Here is a 27,336-nt window from a genome sequence, read left to right as displayed (position 1 = left end):
CTGTGGCTGCTTTAACAGTCCCTTCGGCCCAACTTGCCCACAACGGCCAACATGCCCTATCTACACTAGTCCCACCTGCCCGTGTTTGGCCCATATCCCTCCATGTACTTAGGGCGGCACGGTAGCGCAGCGGTAGAGTTGCTGCTTTACAGCGAATGCAGCGCCGGAGACTCAGGTTCGATCCTGACTACGGGTGCTGCACTGTAAGGAGTTTGTACGTTCTCCCCGTGACCTGCGTGGGTTTTCTCCGAGATCTTCGGTTTCCTCCCACACTCCAAAGACGTACAGGTATGTAGGTTAATTGGCTGCGTAAATGTAAAAAATTGTCCCTAGTGGGTGTAGGATAGTGTTAATGTGCGGGGATCGCTGGGCGGCACGGACTTGGTGGGCCGAAAAGGCCTGTTTCCGGCTGTATATATATGATATGATATGATATGATACCTACCTGTCTGACTGTTTCTTAAACGTTGGGATAGGCCCAGCCTCAACTACCTCCTCCGGCAGCTTTCGATGTTCCATACACCCACCACCCTTTGTGTGAAAAGGTCACCCCTCAGATTCTTATGAAATCTTCTCCCTTTCACAATAAATGTGTGGCCTTTTGGGCGATAACTGCAAAGTCGGGTGAAAGCTGTCAACAGTTGCTCCCAGCCCTTGGACTCTGCAGGCGTTGCCATGCCAACCTGAAGAAAAGGCACAGTGATTATCAAACCTACTTGTACCTGAAGCAATCTCTACAACTGTGGCCTGTAATCAGCTCCCACTTCCCCTGACCTCCACACCCCTTTCCATTGTACCGATTTTAACTCTGTTGGCTGCTCAAGATGCTCCAATTCATGGGAGTCATAGAATCGTAGAGGCCTATCAGCCCATCTTGTTCTTACTGGGCGAGCTCCACATGCCTGCAATTAGCCCATAGCTCTCCAAACCCCCTTCATATCCATATATCTATCCAAATGTTGTTTTAAGGGCGGCACGGTGGCGCAGCGGTAGAGTTGCTGCCTTACAGCGAATGCAGCGCCGGAGACCCGGGTTCGATCCCGACTACGGGCGCTGTCTGTACGGAGTTTGTACGTTCTCCCCGTGACCTGCGTGGGTTTTCTCCGAGATCTTCGGTTTCCTCCCGCACTCCCTTCGGCCCACCGGGTCCGCGCCGACCAGCGATCCCCGCACATTAACACTGTCCTACACACACTAGGGACAATTTACACTTACACCAAGCCAATTAGCCTACACACCTGCACGTCTTTGGATTGTGGGAGGAAACCAAAGATCTCGGAGAAAACCCACGCAGGTCACGGGGAGAACGTACAAACTCCGCACAGACAGCACCCGTAGTCGGGATCGAACCCGGGTCTTGCAAGCGCTGCAAGGCAGCAACTCTACCGCTGCACCACCCAAGTGCTGGAGTAATTAAGCAGATCAGGCAGCATATTTGGACAACATGGGTAGGTGACGTTTATGAAACATCACCTATCCATGTTAGAGGGTCCCAACCCGAAACATCACCTATCAATGTCCTGCAGAGATGCTGCCTGATCCACTGAGTTACGGCAGCACTTTGAGTCCTTTTACCTCTTCTGTCAGACTGAGAGTCAGGGGAGAGGGAAATACATAGATAAGGAAGTGTAAGGTGTGAAAAATAGGACAAAGTGAATGAAGATCAAGGAAAATGTAGAATTGATCAATGTTGGCTGGGCGAAGGTAATAACAAAGCAAACAGAGATAAAATGTAGTCGGAGACAGTCAGACTGGTCGGGGAACTGAGAAGAGGGAGGGGATGGAGAGAGAGGGTTACTTGAGAATTATTTAGAGAAGTCAATGTTTATACCGCTGGGGTGTAAGATGCCCAAACGAAATATGAGGTGCTGTTCCTCCAATTTGCGCTGGGCCGCTGAGTTACTCCAGCATTTTGTGTCTATGCTACCCCTGTTTTTTCAGATTGGAGAATGGTGAAATGCCACACTGTGATCTATCTCCAGACTGTGTATAAAACGAGAAGCAGACTACCACACAGAGGCCAGTTCATCGTCAGTGCCTATTGGAGAGGCAGCTATGAGCAATGGCCTGGTTGCTTTATCATCGTCACTTTTTTTGCATATCTTTCATTCGTCTATACACTAAAACTCTTGTTTGTTTGTTTGTTTGTTTGTTTGTTCCTGGACTACAGCCAAAACGGTCCACGACAGCGCGAGTATTCTAGGCCCACCTCACTCACCGTCGTCCCTTTGGTGCTAATGGAAGAAGTTTCATTGAAATCGGTGTTATATTTTTAAAGTTATTCACATTTTAAAGTTTAAATCTATCTCATAGGGAGGGAGGGGGAGGGAGGGAGGGATGGGGGAGGAGGGAGTGGGGAGGAGGGAGGATAAGGGGGTTGAGGGGGATGGAGTGGGGGGGAGGGGAAGGGGGAGGGGGATGGGGGAGGGTGAGGGGAGGGTGGAGGGACAGGGGAGGGGAGGAGGGAGGGAGGGTGGAGGAGGGAGGGAGGGGGGTGGAGGAGGGAGGAGGGGGGAGGAGAGGGTGCTGCACCAATGCAGGAGAGGAGGAATGGGTGACGTTTCTTCAGACTTCAGTCGGGTCTCGACCCGAAACGTCACCCATTCCTTCTCTCCCGAGATGCTGCCTGACCTGCTGAGTTACTCCAGCATTTTATGAATAAATCAATTTGTACCAGCATCTGCAGTTATTTTCTTATACTACCAATGCAGGAGAGATTTGGACCCAGCGGGTCCACTTGGTCTAGCCAGTTCTATATCTCTCTACATCACTGCCTATATCTCTCATTTCCCATCCCCCCCTGACGCCCAGCCTGAAGAAGGGTCTCGACAGTGAAGTTGTTAATGAAAGACAAGGACAGAGTGAATGTGGAGAGGATGTCTCCACCAGTGGGAGAGTCTAGGACCAGAGGTCACAGCCTCAGAATTAAAGGGCGTTCTTTTAAAAAGGAGATGAGGAGAAACTTCTTTAGTCAGAGGGTGGTTAATCTGTGCAACTCATTGCCACAGAGGGCTGTGGAGGCCAATAGACAATAGGCAACAGGTGCAGGAGGAGGCCATTCGGCCCTTCGAGCCAGCACCGCCATTCAATGTGATCATGGCTGATCATTCTCAATCAGTACCCCGTTCCTGCCTTCTCCCCGTACCCCCTGACTCTGCTATCCTTAAGAGCTCTATCCAGCTCTCTCTTGAATGCATTCAGAGAATTGGCCTCCACTGCCTTCTGAGGCAGAGAATTCCACAGATTCATAACTCTCTGACTGAAAAAGTTTTTCCTCATCTCAGTTCTAAATGGCCTACCCCTTATTCTTAAACTGTGGCCCCTTGTTCTGGACTCCCCCAACATTGGGAACATGTTTCCTGCCTCTAACGTGTCAAACCCCTTAATCATCTTATACGTTTCGATAAGATCCCCTCTCATCCTTCTGTAACAGTGGATATTGTTAAGACAGGGAGATAGACAGATTCTTGATTAGCACGGGTGTCAAAGGGTATGGGGAGAAGGCAGGAAAATGGAATTAGGAGGCAGAGATCAGCCAGGATTGAATGGCGGAGTGGGCTCGATGGGCCGAGTGGCCTAATTCTACTCCATTTTTTGCAAATCTTTCATTCAATTTCTTCTGTATCTCTTTATATCATCGTCTTTATCTCCCGTTTAACTCTCCCCTGAGTCTCAGTGCGGAGAAGGGTTTCGGCCCGAAACGTCGCCTTCTCCCTTTTCTCCAGAGATGCCTCCTGACCCGCTGAGCTACTCCGGATTTCTGCGTCCATCTTCAGTTTAACCCAGCAGCCCGCAGTTCCTTCCCACACAGGCGAACAATGCCTATTGTTATCAGAGTGTGAATGCGGAGATTGTGAAATTCCCCGCAGTGCCCTCGACTTGCTATGAGATTGGATTATGTTCTCCAAGGTTGCTGCAATAATTACATTCTATCCATTTTTCTATCAGGGTCCCTGATTATTTGCACCGTCACACTTGTTCAGTGGGATGGTACAGAACATTCCACGGTTGGCGTAGTCATGTTAGAAATTGTGCTGACAGGATAACAATGTTTAGTTCAGAATCACAGGTTCAGGTTCCCATTTGTTAAATAAAAACCACTGTGGTCTTTATGCTAGGTGTCCAGTCTTGACACAGTTCTCTTGTTATTGTGGCTTCAGTTCCTGGGATAAGTGGCTAATACTTCTCAAGTAAGCCCATGCATTGGTGCGGCACGGTGGCGCAGCGGTAGAGTTGCTGCCTCGCGGCGCCAGAGACCCAGGGTTCGATCCTGACCACGGGTGCTCACTGTGCGGAGTTTTGTACGTACGTTCTCCCTGTGACTCGCGTGGGGTTTTCTTCGGGTGCTCCGGTTTCCTCCCACATCCCAAAGGTGTGCGGGCTTTGTAGCTTAATCGGCCCTCTGTAAATAGAGGGGATGAGACAGTGGGATCACCGGTGTGAATGGGTCATCGATGCTCCGCGCGGACTTGCAGGGCCGAAGGGCCTGTTTCCAAGCTGTATCTTTACATTAAACTAAACAATCATTTTATTTCAGGCAATTATCATCGTGGTAATTGCTCTGTAAATGCCGATTAGGAGAAGGGGAGATGCAACGAGACCTGGGTGTCGTGGTGCACCAGTCATTGAAAGTAGGCATGCAGGTGCAGCAGGCAGTGAAGAAAGCGAATGGTATGTTGGCATTCATAGCGAGGGGATTTGAGTGTAGGAGCAGGGAGGTTCTGCTGCACTTGTACAGGGCATTGGTGAGACCGCACCTGGAGTATTGTGTACAGTTTTGGTCTCCTAATCTGAGGAAAGACATTCATGCCATAGAGGGAGTACAGAGAAGGTTCACCAGATTGATTCCTGGGATGGCAGGACTTTCATATGAAGAAAGACTGGATAGACTCGGCTTGTACTCGCTGGAATTTAGAAGATTGAGGGGGGATCTTATAGAAACTTACAAAATTCTTAAGGGGTTGGACAGGCTAGCTGCAGGAAGATTGTTCCCGATGTTGGGGAAGTCCAGAACAAGGGGTCACAGTTTAAGGATAAGGGGGAAGTCTTTTAGGACCGAGATGAGAAAGTTTTTTTTCACACAGAAAGCGGTGAATCTGTGGAATTCTCTGCCACAGAAGGTAGTTGAGGCCAGTTCATTGGCTATATTTAAGAGGGAGTTAGATGTGGCCCTTGTGGCTAAAGGGATCAGGGGGTATGGAGAGAAGGCAGGTACGGGATACTGAGTTGGATGATCAGCCATGATCATATTGAATGGCGGTGCAGGCTCGAAGGGCTGAATGGCCTACTCCTGCACCTATTTTCTATGTTTCTTTGTTTCTATTACCTACCTGTGGATGATCAGCCATGATCACAATGAATGGCGGTGCGTACAGGCTCGAAGGGCCAAATGGCCTCCTCCTGCACCTATTTTCTATGTTTCTGTAGGTCAACAATGAGTTAGATTTTTAGATTTAGAGATACAGCGCGGAAACAGGCCCTTCGGCCCACCGAGTCCGCGCCGCCCAGCGATCCCCGCACATTAACACTATCCTACACCCACTAGGGACAATTTTTACATTTACCCAGCCAATTAACCTACATACCTGTACGTCTTTGGAGTGTGGGAGGAAACCGAAGGTCTCGGAGAAAACCCACGCAGGTCACGGGGAGAACGTACAAACTCCGTACAGACGGCGCCCGTAGTCAGGATCGAACCTGAGTCTCCGGCGCTGCATTCGCTGTAAGGCAGCAACTCTACCGCTGCGCCACCGTGCCGCCATAATTATTATGACTATTTTCATTGGGTGTAAAATGTCGGGACTAAGGAGATGAAGGATTATTTGAATAATGTTATTTTTGCTCTTTAGTTTAGTTTACTTTAGAGTTACAGTGCGGAAACAGGCCCTTTGTTAGGCGGCCTCTGGGCCTACACTGTAGCACCCGGGCCTAATACGGGACAAGGGCGGTCCCGTACAGGACAAACCAATTTAGCCCAAAATACGGGATGTCCCGGCTAATACGGGACAGTTGGCAACCCTAGGTAGATAGTATAAGAAGTGTAAGAAAATAACTGCAGATGCTGGTACAAATCGAAGGTATTTATTCACAAAATGCTGGAGTAACTCAGCAGGTCAGGCAGCATCTCAGGAGAGAAGGAATGGGCGACGTTTCGGTTCGAGACCCTTCTTCGGAATGGGCGATGTTTCGGGTCGAGACCCTTCTTCAGACTGAGAAGGCACTTTAGAAAGTATAGCCACTCCCGTAATGTAGGTAACTCAAACAGACTATTTTCATGCAACAATCTGATATCAATCAGATTTTTTTCTGTTTAGTTCAGTTTAGAGAAACAGGCCCTTCGGCCCACCTAGTCCGTGCCGACCAGCGATCCTCCCGAACATTAGCACTATCCTACACTCACTGGGGACAATTTACAATCTTTACCCAAGGCAATTAACCTACAAACCTGTACGGCCTTTGGAGTGTGGGAGGAAACCGGAGCACCCGGAGAAAACCCACGCAGAAGGTACAAACTCCGTACAGACAGCACCCGTAGTCAGGATCGGACCCATGGTCTCTGCAGCTGTAAGGCAGCAACTCTACCTCTGTGCTACTAATTTCAATTAACAAATCCCAGCTGGGCTAAAGACTCACAGGACAGGTAAAGCAGAGGTTAGATAGTGCTGGAGTCATTCAGCAGGTCTGACAGCATCTCTGGTGAACATGGACAGGTGACGTTTCGGGTCGGGATGTCTGATGTCTGAAGTCTGAAGAAGGGTCCCGACCCGAAACGTCACCTTATCCATGTTCTCCAGAAATGCTGCCTGTCCCACTGGAGTTACTCCAGCACCTTGTGGGTTTTTTTTTGGGGGGGGGGGGGGGGGTAAACCGGCATCTGCAGTTCCTTGTTGCTACAATTTTGTGATGCTGTTCGGTTTTGTGCTGCCAATTTCAAAGGGCAATTCCCAGCAGGTTCAGAAACTCCCAGGACAGATGCAGTGAAGGTTCGTAATAGAAAAAAAGGGACATGTTCCATCCAGCACTCCCCTCTTACCCCTGCCCGCTCTGTCGGAATTGCTCATCGGTCCCACGGCCCGAGTCCCTTCCCGAGAGCCAGCCCCAGGCAACATGAGCCGGCTTTCCCAGATGCCCAGCGTGCCGTTCCGTGCCGCGGAGAGGCGCGTCTTGTACAGGCTGCTCCTGCACACTCTCCACTTCCTCGCCCTCGTCTTCCGTCCGGACACGCCCTGAGGGTCCGTGTTACCACCTGGCGGCGGGAGCGGTCCCCAGTGGAGGTCTCTCTGAGAGGGAGCGCTCCCCCTTTACATCGGGGACCTGGGGTGGAGAGTGTTGCACAGAGCCGTGGCCTGTAACGGGTACTGGAGCCGGTTCACGGACTCGCCGGCCGCCTGTCACTTCCGCGGCGAGGAAGAGACCGTGTACCGTTTGTATTTACAGTGTGAGAGGCTGCAGCCTTTGTTCGACTCTCTCAGGTTTTGGCTCCATTTTAGCCCCGCGCTCCTGACCCTTTGGGCACCAGGTACAGAGAGGGGAAGGTCGGGAGGGTCAGGAAGGGGGAGGGAGGGGCGGAGTCTTCGTGTCGGTCTGCTCCTGGGCCTGGCCAAGATGGCCGTTCGCGGGTCCAGGCAGCGGGTAGTCGACGGTCACACTACAGCCGGCTGCCCGCCCCTCTTCCGGGGATATTTACGCCTTGCAACTTAAAGCTCGCGAACGTTTCCACTCCGGCACCATTGATGTAGATTGGGGCATGTACTCCACCATGCTTCATAAGGTCATGGATAGGAGCAGAATTAGGCCATTCGGCCCATCAGGTCTACCCCGCCATTGAATCATGGCTGATCTATCTCTCCCTCCTAACCCCATTCTCCTGCCTTCTCCCCATAACATAGAAAATAGGTGCAGGAGTAGGCCATTCGGCCCTTCGAGCCTGCACCGCCATTCAATATGATCATGGCTGATCATCCAGCTCAGTAACCTTTACCTGCCTTCTCTCCATACCCCCTGATCCCTTTAGCAAAAAATAACCCCTGACACCCGTACTAATCAAGAATCTATCTATCTCTGCCTTAAAAATATCCACTGACGTGGCCTCCTCAGCCTTCTGTGGCAAAGAATTCCACAGATTCACCACCCTCTGACTAAAGAAATTCCTCCTCATCTGCTTCCTAAAGGTACGTCCTTTGATTCTGAGGCTGTGACCTCTGGTCCTAGACTCTCCCACTAGTGGAAACATCCTCTCCACATCCACTCTATCCAGGCCTTTCACTGTTGTATAGGGCCCTGGTGAGACCACATCTGGAGTATTGTGTGCAGTTTTGGGCTCCTAATTTGAGGAAGGACGTCCTTGCTATTGAGGCAGTGCAGCGTAGGTTCACGAGGTTAATCCCTGGGATGGAGGGACTGTCATATGAGGAAAGATTGGAAAGACTAGGCTTGTATTCACTGGAGTTTAGAAGGATGATAGGGGATCTTAAAGAGACGTGTAAAATTATAAAAGGACTGGACAAGCTAGATACAGGAAATAAGTTCCCAATGCTGGGGGAGTTCAGAACCAGGGCTAAGAATAAAGGGGAGGCCATTTAAAACTGAGGTGAGAAGAAACTTTTTCACCCAGAGAGTTGTGAATTTGTGGAATTTTCTGCCACAGAGGGCAGTGGAGGCCAATTCACTGGATGAATTTGAGAGTTAGATAGAGCTCTAGGGGCTAGCGGAATCAAGGGACATGGGGAGAAGGCAGGCACGGGTTACTGATTGTGGATGATCAGCCATGATCACAATGAATGGCGGTTCTGGCTTGAAGGGCCAAAATGGCCTCCTCCTGCACCTATTTTCCATGTTTCTATGTTCTGTATGTTTCCCTGCTTCCTGTAGTCAATAACTATCTCCTTCATCTTGTTGCCATTGAGGGGGAGATCGTTTGGCCTGACACAATGTTTCTCAGCTCTCTATCTCTTTCCTGTTCTCCTGCACATTGTTGTTCAAGATCTGCCCCTGTGGCATTATCTGCTAGCTTGTAGATGAGGTTAGGACCGATTAAGGTCACAAAGTTGAGAATGTACAGGGAGTGTAGTAGTGAGCCTGAGAATGCATTCAGGTGGAGTACTGGTGTTGAGAATAGTTGCAGGAGATATTTTGTTACTTATCCTTAACGCGACTCTGGTCTGTGGCTCAGAGAGTCAAAGATTCAGTGGCAGGGGGGATTCAGTGGCAGATTTCACGACCTCGTTAATTTAGTTTAGAGATACAGCGCGGAAACAGGCCCTTCGGCCCACCCGGGCCCGTGCCGACCATCAACCACCATTGTACACTAGTTCTATGTTCATACGTTCTCGGAGCAGAATTAGGCCATTCGGCCCATCAAGTCTACTCCACCATTCAATCATGGCTGATCTATCTCTTTCTCTCTCAACCCCATTCTCCTGCCTTCTCCCCATAACCCCTGACACCTGTACTGATCAAGTCAATCTTCACCTTAAAATGATCCACTGACTTGGCCCACACAGCTGTCTGTGGTAATGAATTCCACAGATTCATCACTCATTGACTTAAGAAATGCCTCCTCATCTCCTTTTTCAAGGTATGTCCTTTATTCTGAGGCCTCTCGCCTGAGATTCTCCCACTGTGTAACTGTGTTATCCTAGTTTCGCATCCTACATACTAGGGTTTTTTTTACAGAAGCCAATTAACCTACAAACCTGTACGTCTTTGGAGTGCGAGAGGAAACTGGAGCACCTGGAGAAAACCCACGTGGTCTTAGGGTGAACGTGCAAACTCCACACAGACAGCACCCGAGGTCACCCTGATCGAACCCTGGTCTCCGGTGCTGTAAGGCAGCAACTCTACATCTGCACCACTGTGCCGCCCAAGTTTGAGTTGCAAGGGCCGACCTAGAGAATACCTGCAGAATATTCTGTCTTGCATTTCTTTGCGTCTTCTTTAAATGAAACATCCCATGCATTGTAACACAACGTGAAGTTCTGCAAAAAAAGACACAGAGTGCTGGAGTAACTCAGTGGGCCAGGCAGCATCTCTGGAGAACATGGATAGGTGACGTTTCACAGAGCGCTGGAGTAACTCAGTGGGTCAGGCAGCATCTCTGGAGAACATGGATAGGTGACGTTTCGGGTCGGGACCCTTCTTCAGACTCTTCATCCAGCACTTTGTGTCTTTTTTTTGTTGCAAAGCAGCATCTGCAGTTCCTTTGAGTCTATGAGGGGATCTTATAGAAACATATAATATTATAAAAGGACTGGACAAGCTAGATGCAGGGAAAATGTTCCCAATGTTGGGGGAGTCCAGAACCAGGGGCCACACAGTCTAAGAATAAAGGGGAGGCCATTTAAAACTGAGGTGAGAAGAAACTTTTTCACCCAAATAGTTGTGAATCTGTGGAATTCTCTGCCACAGAGGGCAGTGGAGGCCAAATCACTGGATGGATTCAAGAGAGAGCTCGATAGAGCTCTTAAGGATAGCGGAGTCAGGGGGTATGGGGAGAAGGCAGGAACGGGGTACTGATTGAGAATGATCAGCCATGATCACATTGAATGGCGGTGCTGGCTCGAAGGGCCGAATGGCCTACTCCTGCACCTATTGTCTATTGACGATTAAGAAACATGTAGGCAGGTACATGGATAGGACAGGTTTGGAGGGATATGGGCCAAACGCAGGCAGGTGGGACTAGAGTCGATGGGACTGTGTAGGCCTGTTTTCACGCTGTAAGATTCTGTGACTAAGGGTTCCGACCCAAAAAGTCACATATTCCTTCTCTCCAGAGATGCTGCCTGACCCGCTGAGTTACTCCGGCACTTTGTGTCGATCCTCGGTACAAACCAGCATCTGCAGTTCCTTCCTACACTGAGCCCCTCAGCATTGTCACGTGTACCGAGGTACAGTGAAAAGCTTTGCTGTGCATGCTCTCCAAACAGATTGGATAACACTATATATAAATACAATCAAATCAAACATAGTTAGAGGAAAAGTTAGAGGATTAGTTAGAGGAATAGTTAGAGTAGTTAGATTAGTTAGATGATAAGTTTGTGGGCTAGTTAGACAAATAGTTAGAATAGCTAGACTAGTTATAGTTAGAGGAATAGTTTGAATAGTTAAATTAGTTAGATAACTAGCTAGAGTAATAGTTAGTCGACTAGTTAGTGGAATGATTAGAATAGTCTGGGGTTAGTTAGATTAGTTAGAGGGTTATTTAGAGGAATAGTTAGATTAGTTAGAGGATTCATTATAGGAATAGAGGAATAGTTTGGGGGGGAAAGTTGGAGGAATAGTTAGAGGATTAGTTAGAGAATAAGTTAGAGGATTAGTTAGAGGAATAGTTAAAGGATTAGTTAGATTAGTTAGAGGAATAGTTAGAGGATTCATTATAGGAATAGTTAAATGATTAGTTAGAGGAATAGTTAGATTAGTTAGAGGATTCGTTATAGGAAGAGTTAGAGGATAAGTTAGAGGAATAGTTAAAGGATTAGTTAGATTAGTTAGAGGAATAGTTAGAGAATTAGTTAAAGGATTAATTAGAGGATTAATGAGAGGAATAGTTAAGTGATTAGTTAGAGGAATAGTTAGATTTGTTAGAGGATTAGTTTGAGGAATAGTTAGATTAGTTGGAGGATTAGTTAGAGGATTAGAGGATTTGTTAAGGATATTTGGAGGAATAGTTAGATTAGTTCAAGGAATAGATTAGTTGGAGGATTAGAGGATTTGTTAGAGGATTCGTTCGAGGGATAGTTAGATTAGTTGGAGGATCTGTTCGGATAGTTAGGGGATTAGTTAGATTGGTTAGAGGTGAGAGGAGAGGGGGAGACGCAGAGTGCCCGTGTTTGCCGGAGACCCTGCCTGTTACCGGTGAGTCGCGGCTCGGTGTGTGGATCTTGTGTGTGGGGCTCGGAGCGGAGTTTGGTCTTTGGAGACAGAGCGCACGGTGCCGGAGCGCTGATCCTGCTGCTGCTACAAGCATGGGAGAGCAGGGGGAGTGAGATCAGGGGGGGGGAGAGAGAGGTGCAAGGGGGGGCATTGGAGGGAGAGTGAGAGGGGGAGAGGTGCAAGGGAGGGGGGCATTGGAGGGAGAGTTAGGGGGGGGGAGCGGTGCAAGGGGGGCATTGGGGGGAGAGTGAGGGGGGGGAGTGAGATCAGGGGAGAAGAGGTGCAAGGGGGGGGCATGGGAGGGCAGGGGGAGTGAGGGGGGGGAGAGGTGCAAGGGGGGGGCATTGGGTACAGGGGAGAGGGAGGGGAGTGAGAGGTGCAAGGGGGGTGAGATCAGGGGGGCAGAGGTGCAAGGGGGGGGTGAAGTGCAAGGGGGAGTGAGGGGGGAGAGGTGCAAGGGAGGGGGGAGAGTGAGGGGGGGAGAGGTGCAAGGGAGGGGGGGGAGAGTGAGGGGGGAGAGGTGCAAGGGAGGGGGGGAGAGTGAGGGGGGGAGAGGTGCAAGGGAGGGGGGGGAGAGTGAGGGGGGAGAGGTGCAAGGGAGGGGGGGAGAGTGAGGGGGGAGAGGTGCAAGGGAGGGGGGGAGAGTGAGGGGGGAGAGGTGCAAGGGAGGGGGGAGAGGTGCAAGGGGGGGCAAGGGGGGGAGAGTGAGGGGGGAGTGGTGCAAGGGGGGGCAAGGGGGGGGGAGAGGTGCAAACGAGGGGGGGCATGGGAGGGCAGGGGTAGTGAGGGGAGTGGTGCAAGGGGGGCATTGGGGGGGAGAGTGAGAGGGGGAGTGAGGTGCAGGGGGGGGGGGGTGGGTATGGGGTGCAGGGGTGAGGGAGGGGGTGTGGGGAGAGGAGGAGGAGGGTGCTGCTGGTGCCCAGTGTCCAGGCTAGACCAGGACAATGCCCGCTTCGCCCTGCTGGCCCTGTCCATCCTGGGTTACCTGGCGCTGGGAGCAGCCGCCCTGTCGGCGCTGGAGAGGCCGCTGGAGGTGCGGGAGGAGCGGGTTTGGAGCCGCCGTCTCCACAGCTTCAGCCGCCGGCACAACATCAGCCGCCCGCTGCTCGCAGCCCTGCTCCGGGACTACGACAGGGCACATGGAGCCGGAGTCAGTCTGGAGCCACGCACACCACGGTGGGACTTCCCCGGGGCTTTCTACTTCGTGGGGACTGTGGTGTCCACTATAGGTCAGTGGGTCACTGTGTACATGTGTGTGTATGTGTGTGTGTGTGACCATGTGTGTATATGTGTGTGTGTGTGTGTATATGTGTGTGTGGCCATGTGTGTATATGTGTGTGTGTGTGTGTATATGTGTGTATATGTGTGTGTATATGTGTGTGTGTGTGTGGCCATGTGTGTATATGTGTGTGTGTGTGTATATGTGTGTGTATATGTGTGTGTGTGTGTGGCCATGTGTGTATATGTGTGTGTGTGTGTGTGGCCATGTGTGTATATGTGTGTGTGTGTGTATATGTGTGTATATGTGTGTGTATATGTGTGTGTGTGTGTGGCCATGTGTGTATATGTGTGTGTGTGTGTGTATATGTGTGTGTGTGTGTGTGGCCATGTGTGTATATGTGTGTGTGTGTGTATATGTGTGTGTGTGTGTGTGTGTATATATGTGTGTGTGTGTGTGTGTGTGTGTGTGAGACCATGTGTGTGTGACCATGTGTGTCTATTATGTGTGTGTGTCCATGTGTGTATATGGGTGCGTGACCATGTGTATATATGTGTGTGGGACCATGTATATATATATATATATGTGTGTGACCATGTGTATGGGTGTGTGAGCATGTGTGTCTATTATGTGTGTGACCATGTGTGTGTGTGTGTGACCATGTATATGTGTGTGACCATGTGTGTGTGTGTCCATGTATGTGTGTGATCATGTGTGTGTGTCCATGTGTGTGTCCATATGTCTGTGTGTGTCACCATATATGTGTGTGTCTGTGTGTCCATATGTCTGGTGTGTCCATGTATGTGTGTGTGTCTATGTCCATGTATGTGTCTGTGTGTGTCCATTTGTCTGTGTGTGTTCATGTACGTGTGTGTCCCCATATAAATGTGTGTGTCTATTTGTGTGTCTATGTGTGTGCGTGTCTACGTGTGTGTGTCCACGTATGTGTGTGCGTGTCTACGTGTGTGTCCATGTATGTGTGCGTGTGTGTCCATGTATGTGTGTGCGTGTCTATTGTGTGTTTCCATGTGTGTGCATGTCTATGTGTGTGACTATGTGTGTGCGTGTCTGTGTGTATCTATGTGTGTGTCTACGTATGTGTGTGTCCATGTATGTGTGCATTATGTATGTGCCTGTGTGTCCATGTGTGTGTGTGTGTGTGTGTGTGTCTATTATGTGTGCGTGCCTGCAAGCCCGCACGTCTTTGGGACCTGGGAGGAAACCGGAGCGCCCATGGGGAAACGGGGAGACTGTGCAAACTCCACATAGACAGCAGCCGAGGTCAGCATCGAACCCGGGTCTCCTGCGCTGCGAGGCTTTGCCAGAAACAACGATGCAAGTTTCAAAACATTGGCTTTGCTCTCATCTGATGATGGGATAATGAATGTATAGTCATAGAGTCATAGGGTGATACAGTGTGGAAACAGGCCCTTCGGCCCAACTCGCCCACACCGGCCAACAATGTCCCAGCTACCCTAGACCCACTTGCCTGCGCTTGGTCCATAACCCTCCAAACCTGTCCTATCCATGTACCTGTCCAACTGTTTCTTAAACGATGGGATAGTCCCAGCCTCAACTACCTCCTCTGGCAGCTTGTTCCACACACCCACCACCCTCTGTGTGAAAAAGTTACCCCTCGGATTCCTATTAAATCTTTTCCCCTTCACCATATAACCATATAACCATATAACAACTACAGCACGGAAACAGGCCCGTTCGGCCCTACCAGTCTACGCCGACCACTCTCTCTGACCTAGTCTCATCTACCTGCTCTCAGACCATAACCCTCCAATCCCCTCTCATCCATATACCTATCCAATTTACTCTTAAATAATAAAATCGAGCCTGCCTCCACCACTTCCACCGGAAGCCCATTCCATACAGCCACCACCCTCTAAGTAAAGAAGTTACCCCTCATGTTACCCCTAAACTTTTGTCCCTCAATTCTAAAGTTATGTCCCCTTGTTGGAATCTTCCCCACTCTCAAGGGGAAAAGCCTACCCACGTCAACTCTGTCCGTCCCTCTTAAAATTTAAAAAACCTCTATCAAGTCCCTCCTCAACCTTCTACGCTCCAAAGAAGGTTGAACCTATGTCCTCTGGTCCTCGATTCCCCTACTCTGGGCAAGAGATTCTGTGCGTCTCTACCCGATCTATTCCTCATGTGTGTTTAGTTTAGTTAGGTTTAGTTTAGAGATGCAGCGTGGAAACAGGCCCTTCGGCCCACCGAGTCTGTGCCGACCAGCGATCCCTGCACATTAACACTAATTATAAGCAACACGCACTAGGGACATTTAAAAAAAAATGTTACCAAGCCAATTTACCCACAAACCTGTAGGTGTTTGGAGTGTGGGAGGCAACCAAAGATCTCGGAGAAGGCAATGCGGTCATCCCTACTGACCCTGAAGTCTCGTTATACAATCATGCAGCCTCTTCCAACTGCTCCAAAATAAATACCTACTTCAATACCTACACGTGAGGAATAGATGGGGTAGAGACGCACAGAATCTCTTAGGGAAAAACACTAATTAATATCTGTTTTTGTCACCTGTTGGAATACTGTGTCTATAAAAGGGAATAATTAACTTTAAAGCTTTCCCACAGTCCCAGGAATATTCCATCGTATCATCAAATGATACTTTAGCAGCAGGTGACGATGAAAGTATGAAACATTAGTTTCATCCAGCACCACGGTGCCACCAATTCAAACAAACTAACAGCTGGTGCCAGAAACCAAAAGGTTCGATTGAACGTCATTAATTAGTTGTTGTCTCCACACACTTTCTCCTCAGTCTTAGCCCCCACCCTCGGTCATGGCTGACCGTGGGTGATGCATCCTTCCTCGGCTGCTTGCTCTCACACCTCAGCTAGCGCAGCGTCGCTTGTGGCTGAAGAGAGTTCACCTGCACCTCCTCCAACCTCATCTATTGCATCCGCTGCTCTAGATGTCAACTTATTTACGTCGGCGAAACCAAACGCAGGCTCGGCGATCGTTTCGCTCAACACCTTCACTCAGTCCGCCTTAACCAACCTGATCTCCCGGTGGCTGAGCACTTCAACTCCCCCTCCCACTCCCACTCCGACCTTTCTGTCATGGGCCTCCTCCAGTGCCATAGTGAGGCCCACCGGAAATTGGAGGAAAAGCCCCTCATATTTCGCCTGGGCAGCTTGCAGCCCAGTGGCATGAACATTGACTTCTCCAACTTTAGATAGTTCCTCTGTCCCTCTCTTCCCCTCCCCCTTCCCCAGTTCTCCCTCTATCTTCCTGTCTCCACCTATATCCTTCCTTTGTCCCGCCCCCCTGACGTCAGTCTGAAGAAGGGTCTCGACCCGAAACGTCACCCATTCCTTCTCTCCTGAGATGCTGCCTGACCCGCTGAGTTACTCCAGCATTTTGTGAATAAATACCTTCGATTTGTACCAGCATCTGCAGTTATTTTCTTACACTACAATGCGGGAGTGACAGTCTCTGTCACAAAGGTCACATTTGTGTGTGGTCTCTGGTCTGTTGAAGTCTCTGCGCTCCGTTCTGCGTGCCCGCTCGTCTGCCGCTGCGTTCATCAGTTTCTCTTCCCCCCCCGTTTTGAGACGTTGGTTCAGGGTACCTCTCCACCTCCTGCGGTCGGCTGCAAGGCTCTCCCAGGACTCCACATCGATGTCGAGCACCTTCAAATCCCTCTTGCAGACATCCTTGTAACGTGGCTGGGGGCGGCCGATGGCTCTCCTCCCAGATGTCAGCTCTCCTTAGAGGTCTTTTAGAATTAGTTGTTGCCTCCACACTACAGTTTTCGTAGATGGGGATCCAGTCCTTACTGATGGTTCTACGAAGGAAGGTGGTGCTACTTAGCTGGTGTTGAGGAGCTTAGACAATGGCAGTCATAGAAACATAGAAAATAGGTGCAGGAGGAGGCCATTTGGCCCTTCGAGCCAGCACCGCCATTCATTGTGATCATGGCTGGCCATCCACAATCAGTAACCCATGCCTGCCTTCTCCCCATATCCCTTGATTCCACTAGCCCCTAGAGCTTTATCTAACCCTCTTTTAAATTCATCCAGTGAATTGGACTCCACTGCCCTCTGCGGCAGAGAATTCCACAAATTCACAACTCTCTGGGTGAAAAGCTCTCCGTTATGTCTCTCTACTCATCCCCTTATGGCTTCCTCCTGCTCGTCTCTTGGGCGGCGCGGTGGCGCGGCGATAGAGCTGCTGCCTCACAGCGCCAGGGATCCGTGCTCGATCCTGACTACGGGCGCTCGCTGTGTACGGAGTTTGTACCTTCTCCCCGTGACCTGCGTGGGTTTTCTCCAGGTGCCCCGGTTTCCTCCCGCACTCCAAAGACGCGCAGGTTTGTCGGCTGATAGGCGTGAAAATGTTTTTTTAAAAATTGTGTGTAGATAGTGTTAGTGTGTGGGGATTGCTGGTCGGTGCGGACTCAGAGGGCTAAAGGGCCTGTTTCTGCGCTGTATCTCTAAACGAAACTAAACTAAACTAAACCCTCACATGGTAACTTCAGGACTGATTGTCCCCGCACTCTTCTGACTGAACTCTCACTTTGTACCTTACCAAAGCTTGGGACCATTCAAACCGCTGCTCCCTGCGTCCGTTGCATTATAGAGTCCTACAGCGTGAAAACAGGCCCCTCAGCCCAACTTTCCCACGCCGGCCCACTTGACCCCATCGACATTAGTCCCACCTGCCCGCGTTGGGCCCAGATACCTCCAGACCTGTGTTTTCGGAAGGAACTGCAGATGCTGGTTTACACCGAGCGTAGACAACACAAAATGCTGGAGTAACTCAAAAGGTCGGGCAGCATTTCTGGAGAGAAGGAATCGGTGACAGAAGAACTGCTTCAATGTTGGCAAACCTTGAGGAGATTTTGCAGTGGAGCAGATGGAGCAGCAAAAGTCTGAAGAAGGGTCTCGACCCGGAACGTCACCAATTCCTTTTCTCCAGAGATGCTGCCTGTCCCGCTGAGTTACTCCAACATTTTGTGCCTATCTTTCCTCTCGACCTAACCTATCCGTGTACCTGTCTAATAAATGTTTGTTAAACCCGGTGATAGTACCAGCCTCAACTATCTCCTCTGGCAGCCCGTTCCATACACCCATCACTCTCTGTATTAAAAATGTGACCTCTCAGGTTCCTATTAAATCTTTCTCACCCTCAATTTTAAACCTATGCCCTCTGTCTCTCGATGTCCTTACTCTGGGCAAAAGACCAGATCTATAGGAAAGAAAACTGCAGATGCTGGTTTAAATCGACAGCAGACACAAAATGCTGGAGTAACTCAGTGGGTCGGGCAGCATCTCTGGAGCGAAGGAATGGGTGACGTTTCGGGTTGAGACCCTAGGGTCCCTTGTGTGCAGGGAGTGGATGAGAAGGTGGGATAACATAGAACTAGTGTGAATGGGTGATCGATGGTCGGCATGGTGTCAGTGGGCCGAAGGGCCTGTTTCCATGGTGTATTTCTAAACTCTAAACTAAACTAAAGCTTGGAGGCTTTAGAAAGCTTGGAAAGAGCAGTCTCTGAAGTGGGGTCTCGACCCGAAATGTCACCTATTCGTTCTCTCCAGAGATGCTGCCTGACCCGCTGAGTTACTCCAGCATTTTGTGTCTACCTTCGATTTTAACCAGCATCTGCAGTTTTTTTCTTACAGGATAAAGGGTACAACGTTTAGTGCAAGATAAAGTCTGATAAAGTCCAATTAAAGATAGTCTCCAGTGAGGTAGATGGGAGGTCAGGACTACACTCTAGGAGGATAGTTCAGTTGCCTGATAACAGCTGGGAAGGAACTCTCCCTGAATCTGGAGGTGTGCGTTTTCACACTTATAGACAATAGACAATAGGTGCAGGAGGAGGCCATTCGGCCCTTCGAGCCAGCACCGCCATTCAATGTGATCATGGCTGATCATTCTCAATCAGTACCCCGTTCCTGCCTTCTCCCCATACCCCCTGACTCCGCTATCCTTAAGAGCTCTATCTAGCTCTCTCTTGAATGCATTCAGAGAATTGGACTCCACTGCCTTCTGAGGCAGAGAATTCCACAGATTTACAACTCTCTGGGTGAAAAAGTTCTTCCTCATCTCCGTTCAAAATGGCCTACCCCTTATTCTTGAACTGTGGCCCCTGGTTCTGGACTCCCCCAACATTGGGAACATGTTTCCTGCCTCTAACGTGTCCAACGCCTTAATAATCTTATACGTTTCGATAAGATCCCCTCTCATCCTTCTAAATTCCAGTGTATACAAGCCTAGTCGCTCCAGTCTTTTAACATACGATAGTCCCACCATTTCGGGAATTAAGCTAGTAAACCTACGCTGCACGCCCACAACAGCAAGAATATCCGTCCTCAAATTTGGAGACCAAAACTGCACACAGTACTCCAGGTGCGGTCTCATTAGGGCCCTGTACACTTCTGTAACTCTTGCCCGATGGGAGAGGGGAGAAGAGGGAGTGACCGGGGGTGAGACTGGTCCTCGATTATGCTGCTGGCCTTGCCGAGGCAGCGTGTGGTGTAGGAAAAAATAACTGCAGATGCTGGTTTAAATCGAAGGTAGACAGAAAATGCTGGAGTAACGCAGCGGGCCAGGCAGCATCTCGGGAGAGAAGGAATGGGTGACGTTTCGGGTCGAGACCCTTCTTCAGACTGAAGTGTAGATGGAGTCAATGGATAGGTGTTTCCGCTGACTGGAGAGACATGTGAACATAAACTAAACTAAACTAAACTAAGGTGGTGCAGCGGTAGAGTTGCTGCCTTACAGCGAATGCAGCGCCGGAGACCCGGGTTCCATCCCGACTACGGGTGCTGTCTGTACAGAGTTTGTACGTTCTCCCCGTGACCTGCGTGGGTTTTCTCCGAGATCTCCGGTTTCCTCCCACACTCCAAAGACGTGCGGGTTTGTAGGTTAATTGACTTGGTAAATGTAAAAAATTGTCCCTAGTGGGTGTGGGATAGTGTTAGTGTGCGGGGATCGCTGGTCGGCGCGGATTTGGTGGGCCCAAAGGGCCTGTTTCCGCGCTGTACCTCTGAACTCGAAACGAGATCTGGGTGTCCTAGTGCAACAGTCACTGAAAGGAAGCATGCAGGTACAGCAGGCAGTGAAGAAAACCAATGGAATGCTGGCCTTCATAACAAGAGGAGTTGAGTATAGGAGCAAAGAGGTCCTTCTGCAGTTGTACAGGGCCCTAGTGGGACCGCACCTGGAGTACTGTGTGCAGTTTTGGTCTCCAAATTTGAGGAAGGATATTCTTGCTATTGAGGGCGTACAACGTAGGTTTACTAGGTTAATGGCGGGACTGTCGTATGTTGAAAGACTGGAGCGACTAGGCTTGTATACACCGGAATTTAGTAGGATGAGAGGCGATCTTATCGAAACTTATGATTATTAAGGGGTTGGACACGTTAGAGGCAGGAATCATGTTCCCAATGTTGGGGGAGTCCAGAACAAGGGTCCACAGTTTAAGAATAAGGGGTAGGCCATTTAGAACTGAGATGAGGAAAAACTTTTTCAGTCAGAGAGTTGTGAATCTGTGGAATTCTCTGCCTCAGAAGGCAGTGGAGGCCAATTCTCTAAATGCATTCGAGAGAGAGCTAGATAGAGCTCTTCAGGATAGCGGAGTCAGGGGGTATGGGGAGAAGGCAGGAACGGGGTACTGATTGAGAATGATCAGCCATGATCACATTGAATGGCGGTGCGTACAGGCTCGAAGGGCCGAATGGCCTCCTCCTGCACCTATTGTCCATTGTCCATTAAACTCAGCTGGTGGGGCGTCCTCCGTGGGTGAGTGACTGGACCGGGCGCTGATGTGGGTGTGTGATCTTCCTTGCAGGGTTCGGGATGACCACGCCAGCGACCCTGGGCGGCAGAGTCTTCCTGGTCTTCTACGGCCTGGTGGGATGCTCGGCCACCATCCTCTTCTTCAACCTGTTCCTGGAGAGGACCATCACCCTGCTGGCCTACGTGCTGCGCTGGTTCCACCAGAGGGGGCTGCAGCGCGGCGGGGCGGCCAACCTCTCGGGCGAGGTGGACAGCCTGGACAGCTGGAAGCCCTCCGTGTACTACGTGATGCTGATCCTGGGCCTGGCCTCCCTGGTGGTCTCCTGCTGTGCCTCGGCGATCTACTCCCCCATGGAGGGGTGGTCCTACGGCGAGTCGTTGTACTTCTGCTTCGTGGCCTTCAGCACCATCGGCTTCGGCGACCTGGTGAGCAGCCAGCGTCGGGCCTACCCCAACCAGGCACTCTACCGCGCGGGAAACTTCCTGCTCATCCTCACGGGCGTGTGCTGCATCTACTCCCTCTTCAACGTCTCCTCCATCGTCATCAAGCAGTTCCTCAACTGGTTGCTGCGGTGGTTGGAGTGCCGCGGCTGCCGGCGCCGGAGGCGGGCCCGGAGGCCGCGCGCGCCCTGCAACGCCGTGCACCCGCTGGCCGGAGGGTCGCGGCGGGGCCGAGCCTCGGTGGAGACGGTGTGCGGCAGCGAGGCGGAGGGCCGGCGCCTGTCGGGGGAGATGATCTCCGTCAAGGACTTCCTGGCCTCCAATAAGGTGTCGCTGGCCATCATGCAGAAGCAACTGTCGGAGACGGCCAACGGCGGCCCCAGGCAGAGCCACGCCCGGTGCAACGGCTTCGCCGGAGGGGTGGGAGCCCTGGCCATCATGAACAACCGGCTGGTGGAGACCAGCGTGGACAGGTAACCTGCCGTGGCTGGGAACCAACGGCCAACGCCGGAGTAGTTCAATGGGGACCGGCAGCATCTCTGGAGGGAAGGAACGGGTGACATTCCAGGGTCCAGACCCTTCTTCCCAACCGCACTTCACTCAACTGCCAGGTCCACCCGCTCAACTCACGCTTCCTCACCCACCTGTCCCACTTCTCCAGGGCTAGAAGCCTTGTCAGCCCTTGGAAGCTCCTGCAATAGAAAGAGACTCTCGTCATCAGACGGAATCCAGAGCGGAGGAGAAGGAGTTTCAAGACTCCATCACCAAAAGGAAGAAGGCCTTCAGGATGTCGGTCTCCTGCTTGGATCTGAGATGGAAAGGCATCAGTCTTTGGCTGTCTGGACTAGTCTCAGCATTAGGTCCCCAAATCCTTCGTCTCACTAGGCCTGGATGTGGGGAGGATGTTTCCACCAGCACCAGAGGCCACAGCCTCAGAATTAAACGTTCCTTTAGGAAGGAGATGAGGAGGAATTTCTTTAGTCAGAGGGTGGTGAATCTGTGGCATTCATTGCCACAGACGGCTGTGGAGGTCAAGGCAATGGATGTTTTTAAGGTGGAGATTTATTAGTACGGGTGTCAGGGGTTATGGGGAGAAGGCAGGAGAATGGGGTTAGGAGAGAGAGACCAACCATGATTGAATGGCGGAGAAGACTTGATGGGCTGAATGGCCTAACTCTGCTCCTATCACTTATGAACTTATGAAGGAGTTTAAAGACTTTTTTCCCACCAAAAAGCCTATCAGGTCTTCTACTTGGATCTGAGATGGTTGGCATCAGTGTAGGGCTGTCTCGATGTCTCAGGAAAAGGTCCAACTTCCTCTGGTTGGTCTCAGTGTTGGGTTGTCTAGACTAGGCTGAGCCACGGGTCCAGGCCCTTCAACCTGATGGTGAGGGGCAAGGTGGACATCATCTTCAGTCCCTCCTTGCTCGATGCCAAGCCTTGGTCGGAGCGGCAGAGGGTGCAGCCACCTTCAAGTGACGAAGGGAGGTCACCGGGTTAGACACAGAATGCCAGAGTAACTCAGCGGGCCGAAGCAGCATCTCTGGAGAGAAGGAATGGGTGACGTTTCGGGTCGAGACCCTTCTTCAGACCCGAAACATCACCCATTCCTTCTCTCCAGAGATGCTGCCTGTCCCGCTGAGTTACCCCGCCATTTTGTGTCCATCATCAATGAAAGCCAGCATCTGCAGTTCCTTCCTACACATTAGTTTAGTTTAGATGTACAGCGTGGAAACAGGCCCTTCGGCCCACCGGGTCCGTGCCGACCAGCGATCTACGCACAGTGACACTATCCTACGCACACCGGGGACAATTTACAATTTTACCAAGCCAATGAATCTACACACCTGTATGTCTTTGGAGTGTGGGAGGAAACCGGAGTACCTGGAGAAAACCCACACAGGTCACAGGGAGAACGTACAAACTCCGTGCAGACAGCGCCCATGGTCACGATCGAGCGCGGGTCTCCGGCGCTGTGAGGTGGCAACTCTACCGTTGCCGACCAAGTGACATCATGTTTTAATATCAGAGTATCTTCTTGGGAAATGAGCAGGGGATTTTAGAATCGCAGAGTTGTCGTTCTGCAGATGTGAATCATGACTGGAAGTGACTAGAAGGAATATATTATTTTCTGTTTTTCTATTATCTCAGAATGTTAAATCCAGTGAAGTCCTTTTGAAGTCCAGTCAGCTGTGGTACTTGGAAACACAGCAGCCCATCATTGCACAGCGCACTCCAACTAACACCTATGAAGGCAATAATCTGACGTACTTTACACTTTGGAGATACAGCACGGAAACAGGTCCTTCAGCCCACCAAGTCCATCATATCATATCATATATATACAGCTGGAAACAGGCCTTTTCGGCCCTCCAAGTCCGTGCCGCCCAGCGATCCCCGCACATTAACACTATCCTACACCCACTAGGGACAATTTTTACATTTACCCAGCCAATTAACCTACATACCTGTACGTCTTTGGAGTGTGGGAGGAAACCGAAGATCTCGGAGAAAACCCACGCAGGTCACGGGGAGAACGTACAAACTCCTTACAGTGCAGCACCCGTAGTCAGGATCGAACCTGAGTCTCCAGCGCTGCATTCGCTGTAAAGCAGCAACTCTACCGCTGCGCCACCGTGCCGCCCACGCAGACTAGCCATCACCCCGTACACTAGCATTATCCGACACCATTTTTAACGATTTCACCGAAGCCAATTAACCTACAAACCTGCACAGAGCACCCGGAGATAACGCACGCGGTCACGGGGAGATCAAACAAACTCCGTACAGACAATGGATCGAACCCGGGTCTCTGGCGCTGTGAGGTAGCAACTCTACCGCTGTGCCACTGTGTATCACTAAGGCGTTTCACAGAGTGCTGGAGTAACTCAGCGGGTCAGGCAACATCTCTGGAGGACATGGATAGGTGACGTTTCCAGGCAGGACCCTTCTTCAGACTGATCTCAAACCAAAACGCCCCCTATCCATGTACTCCAGAGATGCTGCCTGATCTGCTGAGTTACTCCAGCACTTGGTGTCCTTTTGTTTATTAACCAGCACCTGCAGATCCTTGTTTCCACAGTCTGAAGAAGGGTCCTGACCTGAAACGTCGCCTATCCATGTTCTCCAGAGATGCTGCCTGACCCACTGAGTTACTCCAGCACTCTGTGAAACGTCACCTATTCATGTTCTCCAGAGATGCTGCCTGACCCACTGAGTTACTCCAGCACTCTGTGAAACGTCACCTATTCATGTTCTCCAGAGATGCTGCCTGACCCACTGAGTTACTCCAGCACTCTGTGAAACGTCACCTATTCATGTTCTCCAGAGATGCTGCCTGACCCGCTGAGTTACTCCAGCACTTTGTGCTTTACACAAGATTCCAGCATCTGCAGTTCCTTGTACCTTAGACGACTGCTCCAATGACTTCAGATACTTCTATGATGTAGGAGACCATCAGCTGTGTAGAACGAGCTGCCAGAGGAGGTAGTTGAGGCAGGTACTATCACGACATTTGAGAAACATTTGGACAGGTACATGGATAGGATAGGTTTAGTGGGATCTGGGGCAAATGCAGGTAGGTGGGACAAGTGTAGATGGGACATCTAAACGCAAATTGGAGGAACAGCATCTTATATTTCGCTTGGGCAGCTTACAACCCAGTGGTATGAATATTGATTCCTTCAAGTAACCCCTACATTCCCTCTCTCTCCATCCCTCCGACACCCAAGTCACACCTAGCAAAAAGTGAACAATGTCCTGTTTCCTTTATCATTATTACTTTTTTGCGTATCTTTCATTCATTTGTTCTATATCTTTCTCCATCGCCTGTCTACATCTGTCGTATCCCTTTCCCCCGACACTCAGTCTGAAGAAGGGTCTCGACCCGAAACGTCACCCATTCCTTCTCTCCAGAGATGCTGCCTGTCCCGTTGAGTTACCCCAGCATTTTGTGTCTATCTGTAGATGGGACACGTTGGCCGGTGTGGGCAAGTTCAGCTTATGGACCTGTCTCCACACTCTATGACTCTATGATAAATGGAAGGGAATAGATATTGCCCAGTTTTTAATGAGGCTTCTTTGAAAATAGCAGGCTAGCTGGAATAGACTGTATCTGAGAGATATTATACATGCTGTACAACTGTTTAAGGACAAGGCGATTAGTACAACTTGACAATACGACATTTATGCCTTGCAGATCAGACATTAAGTGTTCTTGTGAAGATAAAAGATCCCATGGCAACGTATTGTTCTTGCCAAGGTTTTGTCTGATTGTTAACCCTCAACTATAATCAGAACAAAGGAGGTTATTAGATCATTATCACATTGCTGTTCGTGAGAGCTTCCTTGCACAGATAGATTGCTGGGTTTTCTTTGTTTCACACAAACCAACCTCCCTTCCATTGACTCCATCTACACCTCACGCTGCCTCGGCAAGGCCAGCAGCATAATCAAGGACCAGTCTCACCCCGGCTCACTCCCTCATCTCCCCTCTCCCATCGGGCAAAGGGTACAGAAGTGTGAAAACGCACAACTCCAGATTCAGGGGCAGTTTCTTCCCAGCTGTTATCAGGCAACTGAACCATCCTGTCCGGATGGCAGTGCTGAACTACTATCAGACTAACTTTGATCAGACTTTACTGGCTCTACCTTTCACTAAACGATGTTCCCTTGCCATGTAAATGTACACTGTGTGTGGACGGCTCGATTGTAATCATGTGTCGCCTTTCCGCTGACTGGTTAGCACGCAACAAAAGCTTTTCACTGTACCTCGGTACGCATGACCATAAACTAAACTGAACTTACTGTACATCATAAGTACTTCACTGGAGGTAGAGCTCTTTGGCTTCTCAATAATATGAGGTGAAAACTGCTGGAGAAATGCAAACCTTTTCCATCAGATGCAGGAGCAATCCAAGATGGCGCCCAAAGATACTAGAGGAGCAAGATGGACCACTCCGTTGAAATCGCCTGTACTGAAGTGTAGTACGCAAAGGAGCCATTTTAGTAAGCAAAACCCGCCGTTCGCTCTGCCTCTCGCAGTGTAATCAGTGTTTTGGGGGAACAGTATGTGTGATGATACCATTAAAATGCAGAATATATCTCATCTATCAACTCACAGATTTTTGTTATTTTTCTTTTTAAATGTTTCTGCAAGTTTCTGCCGACTAAAATGGCCGCCGTGACATACTACGGTTTTTAGGGTCGAGTGGTCTATCTTGCTCTGCTCTATTATCTTTGATGTTGCCCAAGCTCTCTGCGTGCTGGTCACAGAAGTGGATCTGGAATCGTGCATTACAATCGTTCCACTCTTTTCAACCTCTACTCCAACTGCAGCTCAACTTGCAGTTGTCCAACTTTATTATCCATAAAGTTGGATAATGTGCCAACTTTTCACTTGGCGCATTATCGACATTTAGGCTCACTGTTGATTTGAATGTTGTTGTTCAAATGCATCCTTATTTTTTCAGATGTGGACTGTATTAATATTTAAACAGCAGCTTTGACAATGACTTTGGTATTTCTATTTATTCCACCTCGAGACACCTCTGCCAATCAAAATAAAAATGTGTTGCGTTACTAAAACTGAATTACTAGTAAACTCTGCATTGATCTCTGCCAAGGCGCACTGGTAGAGTTGCTGTCTTACAGGGCCAGAGACTACGGGTGCTGTCTGTACAGACTTTGCACGTTCTCCCGGTGACCGCGTGGGTTTTCTCCGGGTGCTCCGGTTACCTCCCTCTAGAGACGTGTGGGTCTGTGCGCTAATTGGCTTCTGTAAATTGCCCCCAGTGTGTACGTTGGAGCTAGGGTCCGGGGTGACTGTTAGTTGGCGCGGACCCAGTGAGCTGAAGTGCCTGTTTCCAAACTGTATCTCTAAACTAATCTAAACTAAACTAAATTAAACTCAACTCAACTCAATTAAATTAAACTAAACTTAAACTAATCTAAGCTAAACTAAACTAAACTAAACTCAATTAAATTAAAGTAAACTTAAACTAATCTAAACTAAACTAAACTAAACT

General features: G+C 50.0%; 1 protein-coding gene across 1 annotated transcript; it reads left to right on the top strand.

Moving 5' to 3' along the window:
* Positions 1-12,730: 12,730 nt before the first annotated feature.
* On the top strand, positions 12,731-21,940 carry LOC144611729 (potassium channel subfamily K member 13-like). Its single transcript, XM_078430962.1, has 2 exons — positions 12,731-13,100; positions 20,922-21,940. Exons 1-2 carry the CDS (start codon positions 12,731-12,733, stop codon positions 21,785-21,787), a joined length of 1,236 nt encoding a protein of 411 aa, XP_078287088.1. The 3' UTR covers positions 21,788-21,940.
* The last annotated feature ends 5,396 nt before the right edge of the window (positions 21,941-27,336 follow it).

This window comes from Rhinoraja longicauda, chromosome 41, assembly GCF_053455715.1.
Source record: "Rhinoraja longicauda isolate Sanriku21f chromosome 41, sRhiLon1.1, whole genome shotgun sequence".
NCBI lineage: Eukaryota > Metazoa > Chordata > Chondrichthyes > Rajiformes > Arhynchobatidae > Rhinoraja > Rhinoraja longicauda.
Note: the sequence above shows the minus strand (reverse complement) of the source record. Positions and strands in the feature narration are given on the sequence as shown.

Excerpts from the sequence above, each read along its gene's own strand:
- LOC144611729 (XM_078430962.1), top strand. The coding sequence starts at position 12,731 with ATGGGGTGCAGGGGTGAGGGAGGGGGTGTGGGGAGAGGAGGAGGAGGG. Across the intron at positions 13,101-20,921 it reads GACTGTGGTGTCCACTATAG|GGTTCGGGATGACCACGCCA; the intron begins GTCAGTGGGTCA and ends TCTTCCTTGCAG.